Here is a 22,228-nt window from a genome sequence, read left to right on the forward strand (position 1 = left end):
AGTTCTAGTGCCATTTTTCCTGTGACCATGGTTGGTTCCTTTTACATTGCTTTGCATTTGGTTTTTTCTCACTATTGTTTTTTTGTCACCTTTATCAGGCATTTTTACAAATGGTTAGTTGCTTTTATTCATTTGCTTTAAATCACATAGTTAGAAGCCTCATGTGGTTAGCTTCTGCTTTATATGTTTTTAAATCTTGTGTTTGGATGTTTCCTGGTCTGTATGTCCGCCTGTCATTTTCCCCGTCTTCTGTAGACCTTCATTAGTGGAGTTTGGTTTTTGTGGTTCTTCCAAAGTATGGATAGACTACAGATTTGCCTGCAGTTAATCAGTTACCAAGTTGCTTTGTTAGTCATATTCTCAAACTTGGTGACTTTAGCTATTAGACTTCAGAGGCTTAAAGTTCATGTAGCATTGCCTTGGCTTACAGCTGGTGCAGTTAAGTCTGGTGCAAGAGTTTCCCTGTTGTCCATCGAGAACAGAGTGTGGTGTGGATGGAAGAAACCCTGAATTTCCCATCTTCTGTTGCATTTTGGGGTCTTCCTACATGGCTCTGCTCTGCCTTTTCCCACCTAAACGAGACCTGAAGCCCACCAAGCACCTTTGCTCAAGTTGTGATGCTCTTGCTCCCTTTTCTGCTGACCTCTGCAAAGGCGGCGCACTGCTCTTGTGTCTCTAACTTTTAAACAGTTTGTTCCAGCTCTTTTGAAGAAGCAGCAGCCAGCTACTGTGCTCCTCCCTCTTGTTTGTTTTTAAAGTAGCACTTCTTTGCTTTTGAATCTATTTAATTGGTTTCCTGCTGGAAAGAAACTAGAGGGCTGCCTTTGCCAATTAACTAGGGCAACGTACTGTATTACTAGATAATGTAGGTTAACCAAGGTTTTCTGAAAAGGAAAGTGGGATACCCTTGACAATTAAACACTTCTTCTTTGGTGGGGTGTTGTTTTCATTAAATATGGAATAGGAATTCAAAGACATTCCAGGGTGCAGTTCCTTCCCTCTGAAGCCTTTTTTCCTGTATCGTTTTAATATTGACAAACTATTTAATCCTAAAAGCATGCAGAGGTCTGAACTCGTAGCCAAGCACTTATTGTCCTTTGACACACACACAAAAAATTCTAGAGAGTGATTTCAGGCCTGTGACATAGCTGACTCATATAATAGGCTATCTTTAGGAACATTAGTAGCCATATTTTAAATGAAATATCTATTATTGGCCTCCTAGATTGCTAGGTGCAATAAAGTTAACCAAGAGAAAGCAATCAGATTGAGTTTTGTTACTAGGAATATCTAAACCAAACCGCAAAAGCTCATTTTTAGCAGTGGATTGCAATCCATGTTGTTTAGTTTAGAACCTCTGGAACGATTCCTTTCCAAACATCTCTATTTTAAACTGGTATGTTAGACCGCTGTGGCTGCTCTTTCATGGTGTCCTTAACATAAAACACTGTGGGTGACCATTAAAGTAAATAGGAAAAAACAACAATTACAAACTTAGAAAAAATTATTCATTTCTTTGTACAGTGGATTCCCTTTAAATAAGGGATATGTCTGAAGAGCTGGGCGGGAGGTGTGTGTGTGTGTGTGTACCATGTTACTTGGCTTGGACCATAATGAACGACCTCATATGTGATCTTCCCAGAAGCTGAAAAGAAGGCAGACTTCTGTGGTTTGTGTCTTGTTTGGTTTGGGAAAGCACGAGTTGAACTTGGAAGGATTCCTACTATCTGAAATGTTCAACACGTGGCCTCTGGAAAGTGTGGAATATCCTTAACTAACATTTATTATTTCAGTCTTTTTAATAATAACAACTTCCAGTGAAATTTTGTTTTACTAGGGTTTTTCTGCTTTTTTTAAAATATTGAAATAATGCTAAATATTTGATGTGATTACTTCTGCTTTTTTTAGGCTGCGTACAAAAGGGAGGAAGCTACAGGGGCTGGAGCTGTTCAGACAGATTCTGTTTCAAAGACACTTCCTGAGACCCAAGTGGGTTTGGAGAAAATGGTTGTCCCCTAAATTTGCCTACTCATCCATTTCCTGAGGCAGAGAATTTAGTACCAAGGGTTATTAATATTTGTTTAATTGTTTTATAACTTGGTATTGTTGTTAACTTCTGAAACCTGTGGTCCACTGCAGCGTGTACTATGCAAAGATGAAAGTAAAACCCTTTTTTTTCACAGAAGAGACTGCAGTCTGAGGGTGATCCTGACCCTATTCTGGTGACCTGGTTTGAGATAAAACAGAACCAATTTTCTTTTCAGTAACTTTACTTTTCAGTTAAGTCTCTTCCAACTAACTACACTCTCTGAAATTAACAGCATGTTTTCCAGACAGTGTCTGCTTCCAGAGCGGTAATGTCTGTTTAAAATTAATGGTATGCAGCGAGGCTCTTGCTTATGCATATAGCTATTACAGCAGAGGTCAGCTTAACTTTGTTATGTGCCCTTTTGGAGGGTCAGAAGCAGAAGAGCGTAGAGGGGGTCCTACCGTCTGGGAGGAGCGGACAGGACGGGTGACCCAAAACTGACCAGCTGTCCTCTTTATATAAAGTGGCTTAGGCAATATATTTTATATATTGACCTTTAAATGGGTGTTGCTTCTTTATTCTGTTTTTTTCTTTAAGGAAGTAAGAAGACTCAATTCTGGTATTGTTAACTTCCTTTAAAAAGCATCAAGGCTCTCTGTTTTGCTTTTAAAGCTCTTCTTTATAAACCCCCAGAACGATGAGCACAAGCTTAAGCTGCCCTAGAAATGTTTTCCCTCCTTGCCAGAGTAAGTCTATGCAAATTTCCCTCACTTTATGCTGCAGGCCAGATCTGTCTGCTGGGAAACTGTGAAGACGAGTACGTGTTTTCCATCCCCGTGGCAGGGTGCTCTCTGCTCCGAAGCAGGTCAGCACCAGTAGCTGTGAGGAGCACAGCAAGGGCTGCTGTTCAGCATCCTCCCTCCTGCCCGGGCCCAGGAGCGGGTGGGAGTTGTGGATCGAGCAGAGCACAGGTGACTTGCACAGAGCCACAAACCAGAGCTGCTGCTGTGGATCTGCAGGGTGGGATATACCCGACACACCAGTTACAACGTGCCTGTGGGTCTGGGGAAGGGGTTAATACGGCAATGAGAAATGGCCTGTCCCCTGAGCAGGCTGTCACTTTCTCTCCATATCAAATCCATCCCGAAGTCAGGCGCTCTGATCAAGAGGGGTGATTTTGCGTCGCTCCCTCTTTAGCAGGATGAATTATGTGGGTATGTAGAGGGTGTAGGGGACCGACTTAAGTCCCTTCAGTCTTCTCTTTCTAACAATGCAATGACATGTAAGGTAACATGCTATATTTGTTTATGTTATCTTTTTACTGAAATTCAAATCAACTATGCTGACATGATATTTAATCTTTTGATATTTATTTTTTCAACTTAATTTGTTTGATAGCTTATTTTGTACCAAATTGACACTTTCCTGTAATAATTTTAAACATCTGTTCTGTTTGAGTAACTCAAAAGTCAAGTAACTTCCATAATATTAAAGGTTAAAAACTGCAAAAGTCCTAATCAGCACCATACTGTTTTACTTAATGAATTAATTGGCAGGGAGAGCCATTTACGAATGTAGAACCGCCAGTAGTTTGTTCTTAAGGTTTTGTTATAAATGAGGAAAGAAAAACTATAGCTCAAGCTGCCAAAGCATCTTAATTTACTATAGTTAACCAATAAGTAAGACACAAAAAACTAAATGGAAACTAGAAGTAATAAACCAAGGCCCAACACCTATTGATTTCTAAGAGTTCTAAGAGCTGCACTCAGGTTTACGAAGCTATATGGAGAAATTCCCAATAGTGTTCCTCTGCGTGTCTTACCGAAATCAAAGGTCTGTAACTTACCAGTACTTGCCATCTCAAGAACTGTAGTGTGGGGAGCCCTGAAGGGTGTGTTTGCACTGTGGTGAACCCGTGCTCTTTCCTCTTCTCCCCTCAAGCTTTCTGTTATCTTTATGTGCCCTTAGAGCTTCAGCATTTGGTTTTGGGCTTTCTGCCTTTGCTGTAGCCGAGGTGTTACGCGCTGCCTCTGCCACGTGCAGGTGGGGTGCTGCAGGGCTCCTACTTTCTGCAGAAAACAAGTCTCTGTGTTACACCACAAATGATGTTAAACGTGGGGAGAGGGGGAAAAGCCTCCACCACCAGCAAAGCAGGAAGCATTGCTGTGCAGCAGTAATGGTACTGTGAAGGATTAGAGTTGGGGCTGATGTTGAGGCTGATACATTGCACCTCTGAAAATACTGCAGTTGCTGATTCTCACTCTGCAGAGGGAGAAGGGGAGGAAAAGAGGTGCTCAGGCAGCTAATGCACAGCTCGCCAGCCTGTGTGATGTGGCAGGTACCAGATCATGTGGCTGAGGCACAAGTAAACTATAAGCCGCTTATTTATGCGGTAAGCTTGAGGTAGAAGAGGTTATCAGTAGTTTTGAATAACTCAGGTGATGTTCTAATCACTAGATCATCCTTTTTTTTTTTTTTTTTTTTGGTGTTTGCAATCTTTAGTGGTTCACACCGACATAAGAACTTTCTCTTGACTCTGTTTCTTGAAGGTCTTCCAAGGCCTAGGCTGAATGACTTGCCTGGATTATCAGTAAGTGTGAGAATACAATAAGAAAGGAGGAAGAAACCAGGCTAAATTAAATGTTTACCCCTAATGAAAGTGTGTTACGTAATAACACAATAATAAGGGAGCCCACAGAATAGGTGGGGAAGGACTCTTTATCAGGGAGTCTAGTGATAGGACAACAAGTAGCAGTTTTACACTGAAAGAGGGTGCATCTAGATTAGATATTAGGAAGAAATTCTTTACTGTGAGGGTGGCAAGACAGTGGAACATGTTGCCCAAAGAAATTGTGAATGCCCCGTCCCTGGAGGTGTTCAAGACCAGGCTGGATGGGGCTTTGAGAACCTGGTCTAGTGGGAGGTGTCCCTGCCCATGGCAGAGGGTTGGAACTAGATCATCTTCAAAGTCCCTTCCAACTCGAACCGTTCTATGATAATAGGAATCTGTCTGCAAATTCCCTAGTCCATGTGAGTGGCAAGTCTGTGCCCAGACATGTGTTGGTTGAATGTCACATCAGGACATGATTTGGAGAAATCTAATTGAACATGTAATTCTGAAATGACTGAAAGGAAACTTGGGAACAAAAAACACTTTGTTCACCAAGCTAGAGTAGCTGAGATGTCAACATACACCGTAACATAATTAATTTTTGTGACACTGCTTTAAAAAGGCAAACTCCTCTCCCAGAGAGAAGATGAAAACTTGTCTCAAGCCAGTTGCCTAGTAGGACACCCAGATCTCTCCTGTTTGGCTGACCTGAGCTACCCTGCTTTGGATACTGTGCAGTGGGAGTGGGACTGAAGAACTGGATTGTGATGCAGACGATGTGATGGGGAGAGCGCAGACTGCTTCAAGCAGGAGGAAATTAGAGCAATAGTATTATGTATAGGAAAGGAGATAAAAAGACAAAATAACTTTTAGGAGGATGCATGGAAATGATCAGCGTGAAGAGAGAGATTTCAATCCAGAGTCATCAGATTTGTCAGGCCAGAAGTTTGTTGTAGAATATCCTAGCTGATAGCTGTAATTTTTATCATGTGAAGCATCAGATGATATGAAAGGCTGACTGGTGAGAGATGTACGAATTCTCAACTCTTTTCCTCTGTTACCGTTTTTAAATTTTGTACTGCTATTAAAAGAGGCAGTGAGTAGCTAGTACTGTTGATCAGGCTGGATCCTGTTTGCAGGGTGAATCATAGTTTTCCCAGTGTTTGGGGGGGAGAGAGAATATCTTACTGGTCTATAATATGGCCCATTGCACAGCCTAAGCCATTGAGTTTGGTATCAGGAGACCAAAATTTTCTAGAAAGACATGGTTTGTGGGGTTTTTTTTTTCTGTTTGTGTTTTGTTCCTTTGGCTGAGGTGCCCCATACTAGACACAAAAGCTCCCTTCAAAATCACTTTCCTTCCTCTCACTCAGTAGAGAATGTAGGCAATTACCTTCGAAAAATCTGCTTCTTTAGGCAGCAACAAAAAGATGACTATCTTAGGTAGTCTGGATCCCATCCTAAATTTCTCCTCGGTCCAGTGTGTCACACTGACACAGTGAATGAGTTTGTATACGACAACATCTAATTAAAATACACTGTACTTTTCAGTCCTCTGAAGACTGGAGGGGCAGTTCTGGGTCATAGCTGGTACACAGTGCGATACAGTATGATGGAAGCTGTTAGTTCTGCAGAGAAGCTGTCCAGCTTCTAGCTAGAGTTGCTGGTTTTAGGCATGGTTTTGGAAAAAGTAAAAGGAATTTTCCAGATGGCTGTAATTATTGCCATAAACATTTCCATGGAGTTTTACTCTTTCTATGAAGAGTCTTTCTCTCTTCTTGTAGTTCGGCAATGTTTTCTTACAAGTCCTATTGACTATGTGTGCTCTGATGGTTCTTCTGCCTCTTAAGTCAAATCTTCAGAACAAGGGAGAACTTCATGCCAATCCAAGGGGCAGATCTGGGGCATGAGACTGGGGGAACTCCCTGTCCGCACTGGGAGCTGTGAAAAGTGCTGTCTCTTACAAATATCTGGGTGGAATTTAGTGGTGGTTATTGAGTCACAGGAACAAAGGTAGCTGTGGGTAGGTTAATAAGACTTTACCCCACTCTGAATGCTGTTTTCAGCTACCAGCACATCTGCTTCAAGTGTAGCACATGAAGGGATGGCACTTGTGTACGTGTTGTCTTACAGTTGCTGTTAAAACCCAAGCTCCATTGTTAGTATACAAGACAGCAGCAGGGTTTGCGGTGGGTTCTTTCAATCCAACATAGTTTGTTCCTTTATCTGAGATTTGCAAAGTGCTATGGAAAGCACTCTGCTGGGCAGTGCACCAAGCATGCGTTTTGCCACAGTTGCAAGGAAAAAGAAAATTTTGATTTCCTTTTGACTGGTGGAAATGAGAGAATTGCTCAGCTGGTCCCTCCAAGTGGCTCAGTCCAAACTAGGGCTCCACTCCCCTTGCTTGTATTCACGTTTTCTCAGTAACTTTCTGTAGCTTTAAATGTGGTTTCTAGCTTTAAGCTTCCAAAGCTTTTCTCTTCCTCCCCTAACAAAGGGAAAAACCCACAGAGCTCAAGCTTGCTGTTATTTGGGCTTTGTGTAAACATAGCTCTTACTTTTCTGAGAGTGTCAACTGTGGAGCAGGAAAAACCTTGTGGTACGTTGAAGTTTCAAACTGCTCCTTACTGATTTATTGCTATCGTGGAGACAGCTCAGAGTGCAGTAATTCATCAGTTCCTTATAAGCAGAGAGAAGGGAAAGAATAGGAGGAAAAGAATAGGCGGAAGCAAGGAAAGGAGTGGACAGGGAGGGAGCTGGGGAAGAGAAGAATAAAAACATGGGAAAATGTTAGGGATGGGAGGAAAGACACAGCAAAACAGTTGTTTTTGACTGGGTGGTTTACTAGTTTTTGGAAAATAATAAAATAAGATGTTACCCTAGAGAGCAGTGGAATTGTTTGTGCCCGTGTTATTACTGTTGCCTTCACAAGCTAGAAGATAATTCAGTCATGAGTGACTTCTCACTGCTTGATAGCATTCAGAAGTTGTTGCAGCTGCAAGTTGCCTGCTTAGGTTACAGTTGGCTTTGGTTAGGTCTGCTCTCTTTTAGGTTGGCTTCATCTTACTGTACTTCAAGACCTCTTACAGATGTTGTCTGATCAATTCACCCTGGGCTCCTTGCATTGTGGAAGAGGTAGGACCAGGAAGAGGGCAACTCATATGGGTGGAAATCAGCCACAGATTGAAGGTATTTTAAATGCAAGTGGCTGCTGGGTTACCTGTAGCCAGTAGTAGAGCTGTAGTTGGTGTGGCCAGCAGAAGTGCCAAAATAATCAGCACACTCTACAGCAGGCACCTACAGTACATAACTACAATGGGAGCTCATAGATGCAAAACATGAAAGTTATCTTCTAAGCCATGTTAATTTGGAGTATGACTTAACTGCGTTCTGAGCTGCCTTTCTTGGTTGATGAATGCTAATTCTGCAGTCCTTGGTATAACCATGACTTTGAGCATTAATTCTGTTAACAGAGGTGGTGGCTATAAAATGCACGCTGTAAATCTGTAAACTTTGTAACCATCAGCATTCTTCCAGTAGAAGCAAAATCTGAAAACGTTCAGCTTGGAAAATGAGTTTGACTTGTTTCTGATTTTGTCTTCTGATAACCAAGAAACCCAAGTCAACAGGATGTTGCTTTTTCACTGTGAAAGTCTCCTGGTTGTTGCTGGCATCTGCTGAAATGCTTATTCATATCACAACTCCTTTCAAGAAAGATTACACTGCCTTTGTTGTATTCAGCTGTCAGTGGAGAGGGAAAGTTGTGTGTGTGTTTTTTTTTTTTTTCTTCCTGAACTCTTCTTCCTTTGATCATGATGCCAGTAAGATGTTCTAATCTCTCCTTAATCTCAGTCTCACTACTATTTCAGTCATGTACTCTTGGTTCTGATTTGTTGGAACTTGGAGAAAGGAGGAATAATGGAGTGTAGAGGATTGCTCTTCATATGGAGAAAATCTTTCTTATTTCCTAGTTTCTGTGTGCAGCTGATTTTTCTATCTTGAAGATACTTACAGAGCTTAAATGTTTCAACTGTTAATGATTTAACCCGCTTCCACACTTCTGCATGGGCTTAGTGTTTGCCACAATAATTCATAGCTGGAACCTTGGCCCTAGCATTCAAAGGCAGTGGTTCATTGCACTAAGGTTTATGGGAGTTTTTAATGAGAAACTGTTAAAGCTCATGAGAGTTTTAATGAGGATCTAATGGGTTCATGACTCTTAAGCAAATAAGATGGGCCAGCTTGTTCTCTGCAGACCAAAATGTGTTGGTGTTCATGCCAAGTGATAGACCTGTGCTACAGCATTTAGGATTCTTTCCAGTATGATGCAAGGTGGAATTTTCTCACTCATCATGGAGGAGGTGGCTTTTAAAATGTACATATCATCTTGTCCTAGCTGTTTCAAATTATCTTGAGGCCTTCTGTCTGGCTGCTGAGGGTGCCCTGAGGTGAGATGAGGGTCTGGGATGCTACTGCTGGGAAATGGGATGGTGGAAATCATGGAAAGGCTTCCCATCTCTTGCCTGAGGTGCTCTGCTGCTCCAGGACTCAATCTGTTGGATAGCAAACACCGAATAGATACGTGGATTCTAAGCAATGTTCCTTAATGTTACCACATCTCTGTCCTTTTGTTCATATCATCTTTTGGGGATATCGAATGTTTGGGTCATAATGTGGTGGAATTCCACTTCTGTGGTTGTACTCAGTACAACAAAGTATACTTCTGGGAACAGCACAGAATCGCAGAATGGTAGGGGTTGGAAGGGACTTTCAGAAATCATCTAGTCCAACCTCCCTGCCAAAGCACATTCACCTAGAGCAGGTTGGACAGGAATTCATCCAGGCAGGCCTTGAATGTCTCCAGGGAAGGAGACTCCACAACCTCTCTGGGCAGCCAGTTCCAGTGCTCTGTCTCCCTCAAAGTAAAGAAGTTTTTCCACACATTGAGGTGGAATTTCCCATGTTCCAGTTTGTGCTCATTGCCCCTTGTCGCTGGGCACCACTGAAGAGAGTCTGGCCCCATCCTCTTGACACCCGCCCTTTAAATATTTGTAAGTATTGATGAGATCCCCTCTCTGTCTTCTCTTCTCTAGGCTAAACAGACCCATGTCTCTCAGCCTTTCCTCCTAAGAGAGATGCTTCAGTCCCTTGATCATCTTCGTAGCCCTCTGCTGTAGTTCCCTGTCCTTCCTCAACTGGGGAGCTCAGAACTGGACACAGTACTCCAATGTGGCCTCACCAGGGCAGAGTAGAAGGTGAGGATAACCTCCCTTGACCTGCTGGCCACACTCTTTTTAACATGCCCCAGGAGACCATTGGCTTTCTTGGCCACAAGGGCACATTGCTGGCTGCTGGTCAACTTGCTGTCCACCGGGACTCCCAGGTCCCTCTCTGCAGAGCTGATTTCCAGTAGGTCAGCCCCCAACCTGTACCATTGCACGGGGTTATCCCTCCCTAGGTGCAGGACCCTACTTTTCCCTATTCTCATTTCTTCCTTGTCTTGTATTCTCTGTCATCCTCCTTACCCCTTTTTTCTTTTTATTAAATTACAGGGTGGTTTGTGGCTTTTTTTTTTTCCCCTCCATACCTTTGAATCTTCCAGTTCTTTCCCTTAGTTCCCTGTCCTTCCTCAACTGGGGAGCTCAGAACTGGACACAGTACTCCAATGTGGCCTCACCAGGGCAGAGTAGAAGGTGAGGATAACCTCCCTTGACCTGCTGGCCACACTCTTTTTAACATGCCCCAGGAGACCATTGGCTTTCTTGGCCACAAGGGCACATTGCTGGCTGCTGGTCAACTTGCTGTCCACCGGGACTCCCAGGTCCCTCTCTGCAGAGCTGATTTCCAGTAGGTCAGCCCCCAACCTGTACCATTGCACGGGGTTATCCCTCCCTAGGTGCAGGACCCTACTTTTCCCTATTCTCATTTCTTCCTTGTCTTGTATTCTCTGTCATCCTCCTTACCCCTTTTTTCTTTTTATTAAATTACAGGGTGGTTTGTGGCTTTTTTTTTTTCCCCTCCATACCTTTGAATCTTCCAGTTCTTTCCCTTCTGCCTGACCGCAGTTTCTTTCACATGGAGTGAAATGATTTTTTTTTTTTTTTTTTTCCCTTTGAAATGTTTTCACCCCTGCCTACAGGGTCTGAATAGCAGCCCCACCCAGTTTATTTCAGGTTGCTGCTGTTTGGCAGTGCTTCGAGAAGCCACAGTGGCACCAGAGCTGGTGACAAACACAGGAAAATGCAAGGTCAGAAAAGTCCTTGGCTCTGTCGCCTTATTCAGCGGCTGTATTTTTTGGGATGCATTAAAAGCTCTTGCCCTCTCAGGTACTTCTGCGTGTACAGAAGATGAGCTTGTGGCATGTCTATTTGTAGTATTCTTCAGAAGTTGGAGCTTTAAAAATTTGTTTGTTTTCTGTGTTTGTCTCCATAACATCTTGTCTCTTCTGCCTGCTGTGCGTTTGATAGGCAGCATCGTCCATAGATCCATATATCCATATATGGATAGATAGATTCATATATCTAGAAGCCGTACATTACTTTTCTAATATTTAAAAGCCTTCATGTCTGTGCTGTGATCAAACCAAGCTGTTTAAATTGTCTTCTTTATTTGCCTTATACGGTACTCTAATTCCTCAGGAAAAGGAAGAAGGAATATTGTTAGCCAGGTTCCTAGCAAAGAACTTTTTTTTTAATGTCTCCTAACAGTGACTTGTCACAGAAGCAGTCCAGTAGCCTTTTTTCTTTTTTTATTCTTGATGCTATTATTCAGGTAGCTTTTATTAGTCAGAAACCAGCTGCTCTTTCTTTTTTTTTTTTCTTGGGCTTTTGAATGTTTGAATGTAATCTTTCTATATGTATATTTTTTAAATTTTATATACATTTGTATATATATAAAATATATATTAATATAATATAGAAAAACATATATTTCTAACAGTTGTGAAGGTAAAGCAAACAAACATAGTGACTAATTAATGGAGTGGAATAAAGTCCCTGAAATAATTCTTTTGACTCAAGGAAGAGCCTGTTTCCCACGTGCTATATTAGCTGGGATATTGGAGTTGCTGACAGTTCTCTAAGCTTTTACATGCTCTTTTATCTCATCTGGGCTCAGGCCCTGGAATAACTTGAAGATAAGAACAGAGATGGTGAGCTTGGAATTGATGGTTAGCCAGTGTAAGGACTTAAAGCCAGCTCTGAAGACTTTATGGTAGACTATGTGTTGACGTGACTTTCTGCAGTATTTTGTACAAGCTGAAGTTCCTTACGTGTTGAAAAGAGTAATGCCTGAAAACAGCAGCGTGTTATACTGCTGGAAGACAGAATGTGGCTTTACTGGTTGGAGTGGTCTGGAATTCAAAGGAGGGTTGATATCAACTGCACAAGTCCAGCAGTTTGTGGATTGGATTTATGAGTAAGCTTTAAGAGTTGGGTGGGCACTTGGCAGGATTTAAGAACCTAAGAAAAGAAAGCACGCACCAAACCTCTGTAAGGAAGCCATCTCTAACCACCTGAACATCTAGGTAAATCCAGTCTTCTGTGTGTGAGTTTGTCTGGTATCTAACAAAGAGAATTACTCTACCTCTCAAGCAGTTCTGCAAGGATGAAGGCTCAGAGACACTTAATGTAGTGATAGATGCCAGTAACTAACAGGTATTGATAAGTGAGAGATACCAAGTCTGTCTGCCAACTTCTGTAACCATTAAATCTAATTAGTGGGTGAATTTATTAATTAATTTGTTTTATAGAGGGATTTTTAAAATGGCCTTATCAGTCTGTAGTACTATTGCATAATAAAACCTGGCAACACCGACAAAAAATAGTTGCTAACTGGTCAAATATGTCGTGCAGGCTTCTTTAATCCCTAGCTATACAATTCTGAAGATCCTTGGAAGAGCTTAGGAACAGAGAGAAATGACATCAAGTTCAAACTCTGACAGAGGTGTAACAAATAATCCAAGTTGCAGGACTGTTGCTGAACACCCTCAGCCACCAACCTTGGTCACGGAAACTAGTTCCTGCTGACTTGGGGGTCTTGGAGACAGCTGTTGGATCATGGGCAGTGAGTTACAGCTGTGGCTAGTTATGAAGGCTCAGAACTGTTAAGGTCAGAGTGAAAATAATCACTTAATAGATGTGGCAGGCAGTGCCAGCTCCAGAGTGCAGTGCAATAGCCTTTCTGCAGATGACTCCACAGTCATGTGCACAGAAATGTGCAGGTTTCTTCCACATAAGTAAAAAAATCTGGAAAATTGATTTATATTTTAGTATATTTATAAATAATGAATGTATTAATATCTAAACATACTTTATATATTAAATATATAAAATTGTACAGTGACAGATGTGTTTGCAGGTAAGAAGTAGTGTAGCCTGGATTATATAAACACATGTATTTATTTATATATACAAAACTAAAATTGTGCTATAGCAGATGTGTTTGATTTCATCTAGTAGCCTGAATTATTTTAAGCAGAGATGTTTTGACAAAGAGGGACAACAGAAATGAGAACCAGTTTTTAATCCTTCCCTTTGACTTTTAAAAGAGCTGTTTTGCATCATGTCAGTAAATTCAGATTAAGATAACTCCTTAAGGCAGATGACTTAAGTGTACCTGATTAGCTAGCTATTTGGTAGGAGAGGGGACTGAAGCCCTTAACTTAGAAATCAAACCCATCCTTGATCTAAAGCTGAAATTTAGATTCTGTTGAAAGCTCTATTTTGAGTCTTGCTTAATGGAAAAAGACCCACCAGTTAAAGCATGCGGTGTATGACTATCTTACTCAACCATATTTTTTAGTCACTTTTTTCTCACATAACTGGTCATGTATCTGTGACGTGTTGATGCAACTGCAGCTTGACTGTACAGTGCCATGGAATATTTGACTACAGTGCAATAAGAAAAATCATAGTTTTATGATTTTTTTGAATGACTTGCATGGAAGAAAGTTGCATTATTTCCTGCTTTCACAGAGTTTTTCCACAGAATTTTTCACAGTATTTCTGTTTCACTGTTTTCTGCAACTTCTTGAAGCCTGGAAAGAATTGCTCTATTCTTGATTTACCAGAGATCAAGTCAGCCATTTGTTCTCACTTGAAAATGTAGTCTGTGTGGGTGGACCAAAAACTAAGGAATTACTGTTCAGAAATGCTGTTTGTATTCACTTAATTCATTAATTGTTGCACAGAAATAATGAAAGATTCCTTTCCCTTCCATACCCATCTACCAGAACACGGAATATCTTAAATGTATTAACGTGTTACAGCAAAAAGACTTCAATCTCTTCTGTCTACTTATGCAGTGTTTTTTCTTCTGTGGACGTGCACATGGTTGCAGAACTAAATAATCATTAGTTAGATGGCTGATTATTTTTTAAAAGACTGCTCTGAACAAACCATTACTAAAGCTGTTTCCTATTTTTCCTGATCCCAGCTTGCTTTGGGATGCTGTCCTGGAAAATGATGGGCTGTATTACCATGTTCCTTACAAATTCAGTGTTAGCAGATATTTTGCAGACCACAGTCTGCAAAAACACGTAAATGAGGCTGACCTTGGCTGCAGTAGAGTTTAGAGTCTGAACTGTTGACCAACTGCTCTTCTGGTTTTCTGTCTCACAAGTCTGATTTGGCACACGTGTTATCAGGGCCTGTGAAGTACTGATGTTTGAACTGAGCTTGGTAATCAGCGCTAAATCTCTAATGAACTAAGTATTTGTTTGGAGTAAGGTCTGTTCTGTAGGTGAATTGGACTGTAGTTCTGTGCCTTTACTAGCTGTATTTCCTGGGACCTCCTAGCAGATACCCAAACCACGAGGCAGAATTTTCTACTGGCTGGTGGTCTTCAGCTCGGGGGCACACCAGTGTCTGATTTTTAGTGTCTTGTTCCTATAGAGCTCCTTTCAGATGCCTTCTCTTTCTTCTTGCTGTTACTTTACATTCTCCCTGAAGCATTGCACATCACTAGAAAGCATGAGAGTACAATCTGAGCCATGAGAGACCACAGCTATTGAACAGTAGGAGTCTTAATCTGATTTTGACAGAAGGTAGGGTTTTTTTTCTCATTTTCTTGTGAGTTTGGCTTGGGTTTTGTTGTTTTTTGGGGTTTCTTAAGCATTGTGTAACACAGAAGCTTATGATTTAGTTGCAACAGTGTGCCAGGTGATTGTGAAGCAAGATGTAGTTTGTGCTTTGGAAAGCTTCATTCCCTGTGTTCCTTTACAGGGATACTGCACTCCAGGGGAACATCTCTGCTGGGTAGCTTTCTGTGTGCATTTTCCAAGGCTAGGTGGCAGATTTCTTGATGCTTGCTTTAATGCCACCAGCGACAACAGATATTTATTCCCTGTCAAGTTAAGTGTAAGTTTTAATTATTAAAACTGAAGACTATTTTAACATAGATTTAGTGAGCGATTGAGGTTGCGATGATTGTGTGTACATAATGCTGCAGTAGGTTAAAGTGAAAGATGCAAAGTGATACAATGCTATCTTGTACTATTAGGAAAAAAATGGCATAGAAAACAAAATAAGAGTAATTTGGTGACTTGGAACTTGTTTTCTTTGGCAGCATGGGATAGAAGCCTTTAGGGGTTAAGTCAGCATATTTTTTATAACATGCTCCCATCAGTGGAGGCAGTCAGCCTCTGCTGCACATGTCACTGCCCCAGCAGAAAGTGTTTGGCAAGGAGGGGTGGGCAGGAGTGGTTCTCCTGCCATTTGAAGCTGCGTTCAGGTTTTCTGTTGTGTTATCACCATGGCTGAGCTTCTCACGGATTACTTGCCAACTGTATGGGGCAGCCAATTTCTGTTGGCCTGCTGGGTGCCAGCTTGGAAGAAGTTTCACTGTGATTCACTTTTGGTTTGTAGTAGAAGGCAAAGAGGAGAGAGATTTCCCAATGAGGTGTTACTGCAGTGTAGTTGTGCTGCAAAAGAGGAATTACCACAGTGGTACCAGTAAACCTCTCTTGAAAGTCCTAGGGGAACAAACAGGGATCAAGTGTAAGCCCTGGAGCTGAAAGGTTAATATTTTCGTCACTTATTGACCCACATTGAACTTATATAAACTTCTTTTTTGTTGGGATTGAATTGCATCAATATACTTGGCAACATTTTTAGTCTGAATGGTGTCAGATTTTACATCTTTGCCATGTAATTTGCTAGGAATTTGGTCTCCCTGATGTATCCAAGTGCGTTCTTATATGTGTCCCTCTTCGTTGTTCCATCTGCTTGCTGCCATAACCAATAGTTGTGCAATAAACCGGGCAGGAGAAGCACAGGGCACTCAAACTAATAGCGAACAGAGTTGGTTCAGGTGTGTTTCATGAATCTATCTGCAAATATCAGATAAACCAAAATTTGGAAGAAAATTGTTTTTGCTGGTATTTTGTGTAAAATGAAAAAGTAGTGGCATTTGACAGTAAAGAAGCAGTCTAATAGTCTTAGAACTCTCATGTTAGTCCCAGACTGCACAGCACAAGTCCTATTTTTGTGACGTGGAGCCATTATTCATGTGCAGCTCTGCAGGACTATTTCATCTGTTTCCTTTGAAACAGCGTGGAGTTTGTGTGTGGGCTTTTGAAAGAAGTGATCCAGAGCATCCCTGGAAATGGGGTGGTTTAATCTTTCTTCTCTCCCCCTCTCCTCCCTGGTGGCTGCACTAGAAATAAGTATGATTAGTCTCTACTCTTTTGGTGTCCTTTATGTGCCTTTTAAGGGCATCTTCCAATGAGTTAGACTGAGCAGAGGGAGAATTTAGAGACCTTGGTGGAGTCCTGTCCATGATTAATTGAATATCAAAGACTCAAACTTCACAAACACTTCTTTGAACTCTCCATGTAATTTGTTTGGGGGGAAAAAACATTTTTTGCTTGAACATCTGCCTAAACCTAGTGTAATAAGCATAAAAGTAATTTGTTGCAGTTCTGGAGGTCTTGGGAAGTTCACAGATAGTGACTTTGATATAAGCAGTTCCTGCAAGTGCCAATGGAAAAACAAAGTGTTTGGACTGAGTATACTACATAAGGTACCCCAGATGTTTAGGGGAGTGTGGGGTGGGTTTTTTTAGGTTGCTTTGCTTTTTTTCCCTATGTGTGTAACTATGTAACTTGTAAATTAGCTTTCCTCTTTATGGGAATACATTTGTTATGTGTGAGATTATTTTGTTTCTGGTTAGTCATTTGACAAGTCTCCATCTGGGCCCTGAAGCCCAGGGTGAAGATGCTCTGCGTAGTCCTATCCTATTGCTGTCTTGAGGGTGATATATAGGTATTACAGCCTCCTCTTATAGCTCATTTTTTGTGTGTTTATTTCCCCTAGTTGGTTGTTGCTGCAACAAATTTTTGCTCTTGGCATATAGTGAGTGTTGGGAGAAAAATGCAGGCTAAGAACATCTGAGGATACTCAGAATATTCACCATTCTTTCTAAAATTAACTTAGCGAACTGATCGATCTGTCATGCTCTTGGGAACAAAAATACCTGGCTCTGCTTGAGTTGCAATATCATCAGGCTGCAAATAGGGCATAATAGATGCTCGGGTCATGAAAGAGACTGTGTGAGTCTTGCCCGTGTAGCTGGAGTTGTGCGGCTTAAGGAATGTATTTTAAGTGATGGGTGATCAATATCAGTGAAAGCAAGCTTGTAACTAGTGGTGGAAATGGAAGGAGTTGGGAATGAGATTTTTGCATGTGTAACGTTGGACAAAAGTCTGTGGCCTAAGGATATTTCCTGCTGGCTCTCATATTTTGTCAGTGTATTATGTGCTGCTGTTTTTTTTTTTTTTCCTTCTGCTTGTTACATGCATGCTCCATCGGGCAGGGGATGTATAGCCTCTGGAAGCACTGATACTGTCAAACTAGCCATTGTTGTTTGTATAGCTTTTTTTTTTTCCTAATAGCTAACAGGCAGCAGCTGACAATAATGTTTTCAGTATCAGAAATGAGAAGCTGAGTATCAATATAAGGAAGTCATAGAGTATCTTTACTTTTCTGCTGTTTTTCAGACTGCTCTGCAATGACTACAGCAAGATATAGGCCTACCTGGGACTTGGTACTAGACCCATTAGTGTCCTGCAAGCTCTGCCTCGGTGAATATCCTGTGGAGCAGATGACAACGATAGCACAATGCCAATGCATCTTCTGTACCCTGGTGAGTTTGCTTTTTTTATTGGGTATGAAAAACAATGCGCAAATTTAACTGCAGAAATCATGTGGGTTTCTGCTGAGTGGGTTTTACCCTGAAGTATTGAAGCTGCCATGGAAATAAATACTGTTGCATACTTGACACAAATGCTAGCAAGTAAACTTTTCTGTTTTCCTGTTTAAAAAAAAATAAAAATATTTTTACTCAGCACTTCTGTATACTGATGTATACGGTTAGCTTCTTAGCAAGGTTATTCACACTTTCCCTTTTATCTATCAATGGCTTGAATTTGGGGATTTTTTGTTTGGTTGTTCTTTAGGTTGTGGGATTATTTTATTTTTTTTTTAAACTCTAGCCCCAGCTCTTTCTGGAACAGAGACATTCACACACTTGTAACTCAAAATATTTAACTATCATAGATTCTAATTTCACTGTACCATAACTACAATCACATAACAGGTTTTCAGTACCTTATTGCACAGATGTGTGCCTGGAATAGCAATAATCTTGTCAGTTTGAACATCAGTGCAGTATGCAGCAAAGATGCATACTACAGGGCCACAAAGATGATCAGAGGGCTGGAGCATCTCTCCTATGAAGACAAGCTGAGAGAGTTGGGGTTGTTCAGCCTGGAGAAGAGAAAGCTCCGGGGAGACCTTATTGCAGCCTTCCAGTACCTAAAAGGGGATGCTTTATCAGGGAGTGGAGTGATTGGATGAGGGGTAACAGTTTTAAACTGCGAGAGGGTAGATTTAGATTAGATACTAGAAAGAAATTCTTTCCTGTGAGGGTGGTGAGACACTGGAACAGGTTGCCCAGAGAAGCTGTGGATGCCCCATCCCTGGAGGGGTCCAAGGCCAGGCTGGATGGGGCTTTGAGCAACCTGGTCTGGTGGGAGGTGTCCCTGCCCAGGGCAGGGGGGTTGGAACTAGATGATCTTAAAGGTCCCTTCCAACTCTAACCATTCTGTGATTCTATAATTGTCACAGTAAACGGGTATTTCTAGTTTATGAATAGAGACAGAAAAGTAGTAGTAGTGGCTTTCCATTCCTAATGATGTTTTGAAATGAACATGTTAGATCCTTTAATTTTACAATGGGTGTGGGTACACCAAAAAACTTGTAACTATGGCTCAGCAGCAGAAAAGTTACAGCAAAATCAGTAAGAATATAATTTCTGGGATACATGATGCTCTTTTTTTTTTTTTCCTTCTGCTTGTTACATGCATGCTCCATCGGGCAGGGGATGTATAGCCTCTGGAAGCACTGATACTGTCAAACTAGCCATTGTTGTTTGTATAGCTTTTTTTTTTTCCTAATAGCTAACAGGCAGCAGCTGACAATAATGTTTTCAGTATCAGAAATGAGAAGCTGAGTATCAATATAAGGAAGTCATAGAGTATCTTTACTTTTCTGCTGTTTTTCAGACTGCTCTGCAATGACTACAGCAAGATATAGGCCTACCTGGGACTTGGTACTAGACCCATTAGTGTCCTGCAAGCTCTGCCTCGGTGAATATCCTGTGGAGCAGATGACAACGATAGCACAATGCCAATGCATCTTCTGTACCCTGGTGAGTTTGCTTTTTTTATTGGGTATGAAAAACAATGCGCAAATTTAACTGCAGAAATCATGTGGGTTTCTGCTGAGTGGGTTTTACCCTGAAGTATTGAAGCTGCCATGGAAATAAATACTGTTGCATACTTGACACAAATGCTAGCAAGTAAACTTTTCTGTTTTCCTGTTTAAAAAAAAATAAAAATATTTTTACTCAGCACTTCTGTATACTGATGTATACGGTTAGCTTCTTAGCAAGGTTATTCACACTTTCCCTTTTATCTATCAATGGCTTGAATTTGGGGATTTTTTGTTTGGTTGTTCTTTAGGTTGTGGGATTATTTTATTTTTTTTTTAAACTCTAGCCCCAGCTCTTTCTGGAACAGAGACATTCACACACTTGTAACTCAAAATATTTAACTATCATAGATTCTAATTTCACTGTACCATAACTACAATCACATAACAGGTTTTCAGTACCTTATTGCACAGATGTGTGCCTGGAATAGCAATAATCTTGTCAGTTTGAACATCAGTGCAGTATGCAGCAAAGATGCATACTACAGGGCCACAAAGATGATCAGAGGGCTGGAGCATCTCTCCTATGAAGACAAGCTGAGAGAGTTGGGGTTGTTCAGCCTGGAGAAGAGAAAGCTCCGGGGAGACCTTATTGCAGCCTTCCAGTACCTAAAAGGGGATGCTTTATCAGGGAGTGGAGTGATTGGATGAGGGGTAACAGTTTTAAACTGCGAGAGGGTAGATTTAGATTAGATACTAGAAAGAAATTCTTTCCTGTGAGGGTGGTGAGACACTGGAACAGGTTGCCCAGAGAAGCTGTGGATGCCCCATCCCTGGAGGGGTCCAAGGCCAGGCTGGATGGGGCTTTGAGCAACCTGGTCTGGTGGGAGGTGTCCCTGCCCAGGGCAGGGGGGTTGGAACTAGATGATCTTAAAGGTCCCTTCCAACTCTAACCATTCTGTGATTCTATAATTGTCACAGTAAACGGGTATTTCTAGTTTATGAATAGAGACAGAAAAGTAGTAGTAGTGGCTTTCCATTCCTAATGATGTTTTGAAATGAACATGTTAGATCCTTTAATTTTACAATGGGTGTGGGTACACCAAAAAACTTGTAACTATGGCTCAGCAGCAGAAAAGTTACAGCAAAATCAGTAAGAATATAATTTCTGGGATACATGATGCTCAAAGACTTCAACACCATGTCATAAACTTCAGAGAAATTATAGGTTCAGACATGTGATTGGGTTAATTTTAAAGTCTTTTTCAACAAAGTTATTTTGGGGATTTTTCTTTTTTAATGTTGAAGAGTAAGGATTTTTTCAAGTAGTCTTTTCTACATTTTATTTTTCTTCATGGAAATATTACCAATTTTTTACATAGTAGAATTTTTTCTGATGATTATTGAGAAGATAGGGGATTGCCAACATACAGCTCCTTTTGTTGCTTACTGAAAACAGCAAAAAAAGCAATGTAAACAGCTCAGTTTATAATATGTATAATGTTCTAAAGACTTCAGGTTTTTGCAACCAACTTTAACATTGATGTTCCATTGAAAAAAGAAGTGAGTACCCAGGCAGGTAAACACAGGCAGTGTTGCAAACACTGTGCCTGTCCAATTAAAAAATAAGTATTGCTTCGTTATGCGGTTTGAAAAGAGTGTTTGCTCAAGCATGTGAAGGTGTATAAAATAATAGGCTTCATGAAAAGCAGAATAATAGGCTTCGTGAAAACTGTTCTCCACTGCACAATGGATAGTTCTAGTGTTTACTGCTGAGTTTTCTGTGTCTTTCCCTGTTGCCTGGATGCAGGGAATGTTTTAATTTAATTTTTTTCAGTAACACTTAAGTGGCAGCAGAAAGGCTGGCTTGCCAGATATGTGTCGTCTTCTCCACCTTGTTCCTTCTGACACTTGCTGCCATCACTGATCTTCCATTTTGTCTTGGTAGAATATCGTTACTGACTCTTACTGCTGTTTCAAAAAGCATTACCTGATACTAAAGATGTAATCTTTGCCAGTAACCTGTTTTTAGGACCTGGCATAAGTACTGTGGTGACATTGGATTCTTGTGTCTAACTCTATTCAGCTGGAATCCTCAGTCCATTTTCACCACTTGTATTTGATTGTTTTGAATAGTTCATGCAGCTTTGTCCTGTTTAAGCAAACCAGTACCTTGTCTGCCAATTGTATGAGCTTCACTATGGTGATGTTTAAGTGCCCTGAAAAGATTATTTGCCCACAAGTTTTTCTGTGAAATAATAGGAGAATAACGTTACCCTTGCTTTACCTGATGGCAGTGGGGGAAGAAATAAGAATCAATCACAATAGTTGCAAGGGGCCGTGACGGATTTTTAGCTATTGTCCAAGAATTCAGCATGACTGAAACCCAAAGCCTCCATCTCTACCTTGTGGACAGCTTGCACGTTAATCACTTTGCCTAAGAAAATGCTCCCATAATGAGTCAAGCAAGACTGTTGAGACCATTGGCAATGGTTAAGGAAGAGTGTGACAACTGTGTGCTGAGTCCTCCACTGGTATTCCTCCAGCAATTATTTCCAGAAACTTGGTGTTTCTGGAAATCATCATTGCAGTCCTCAATATGGACTGTCTTTTGTTAACAGCCAAATTTAAGTTAGTGAAAACCAACAGAAACAAAATATCCTTTTGACTCAAGACTTTGGAGTCTACATACAGTAGATTCAGTACACGATAAATGGAAATACACTTGGAGAATTTCACTGTCTCTGTATTGGATTTGATGGACCAGTATATACTTTTGTTCTATCTTCTTGCTTTTATGTAAAAGATCTGGGGTAACTGGTGGCCTCGGTGGCGATATGAGCAAAAAAAAAAAAAAAAAAAAAAAAAAAAACAATG

At 40.9% G+C, this 22,228-nt stretch overlaps 1 protein-coding gene and 1 long non-coding RNA gene across 2 annotated transcripts in view; both read left to right on the plus strand.

Moving 5' to 3' along the window:
• Positions 1-17,777, plus strand: part of LOC106896706 — a 40,201-nt gene extending 22,424 nt beyond the window's left edge. Inside the window, exon 3 of the long non-coding RNA XR_001413664.1 lies at positions 17,638-17,777. This is a non-coding gene — a long non-coding RNA (uncharacterized LOC106896706). The remainder of the gene's footprint in view (positions 1-17,637) is intronic.
• A 1,424-nt stretch (positions 17,778-19,201) lies between these two features.
• RNF144A (ring finger protein 144A) overlaps positions 19,202-22,228 on the plus strand; it is a 28,478-nt gene continuing 25,451 nt past the window's right edge. Inside the window, exon 1 of the mRNA XM_014956886.1 lies at positions 19,202-19,349. Coding sequence (XP_014812372.1) covers positions 19,215-19,349 — 135 coding nt within the window. The 5' untranslated portion in view covers positions 19,202-19,214. The remainder of the gene's footprint in view (positions 19,350-22,228) is intronic.

The sequence above is a fragment of the Calidris pugnax genome, unplaced genomic scaffold (assembly GCF_001431845.1).
Source record: "Calidris pugnax isolate Ruff unplaced genomic scaffold, ASM143184v1 scaffold171, whole genome shotgun sequence".
In the NCBI taxonomy this organism is placed as follows: Eukaryota; Metazoa; Chordata; class Aves; order Charadriiformes; family Scolopacidae; genus Calidris; species Calidris pugnax.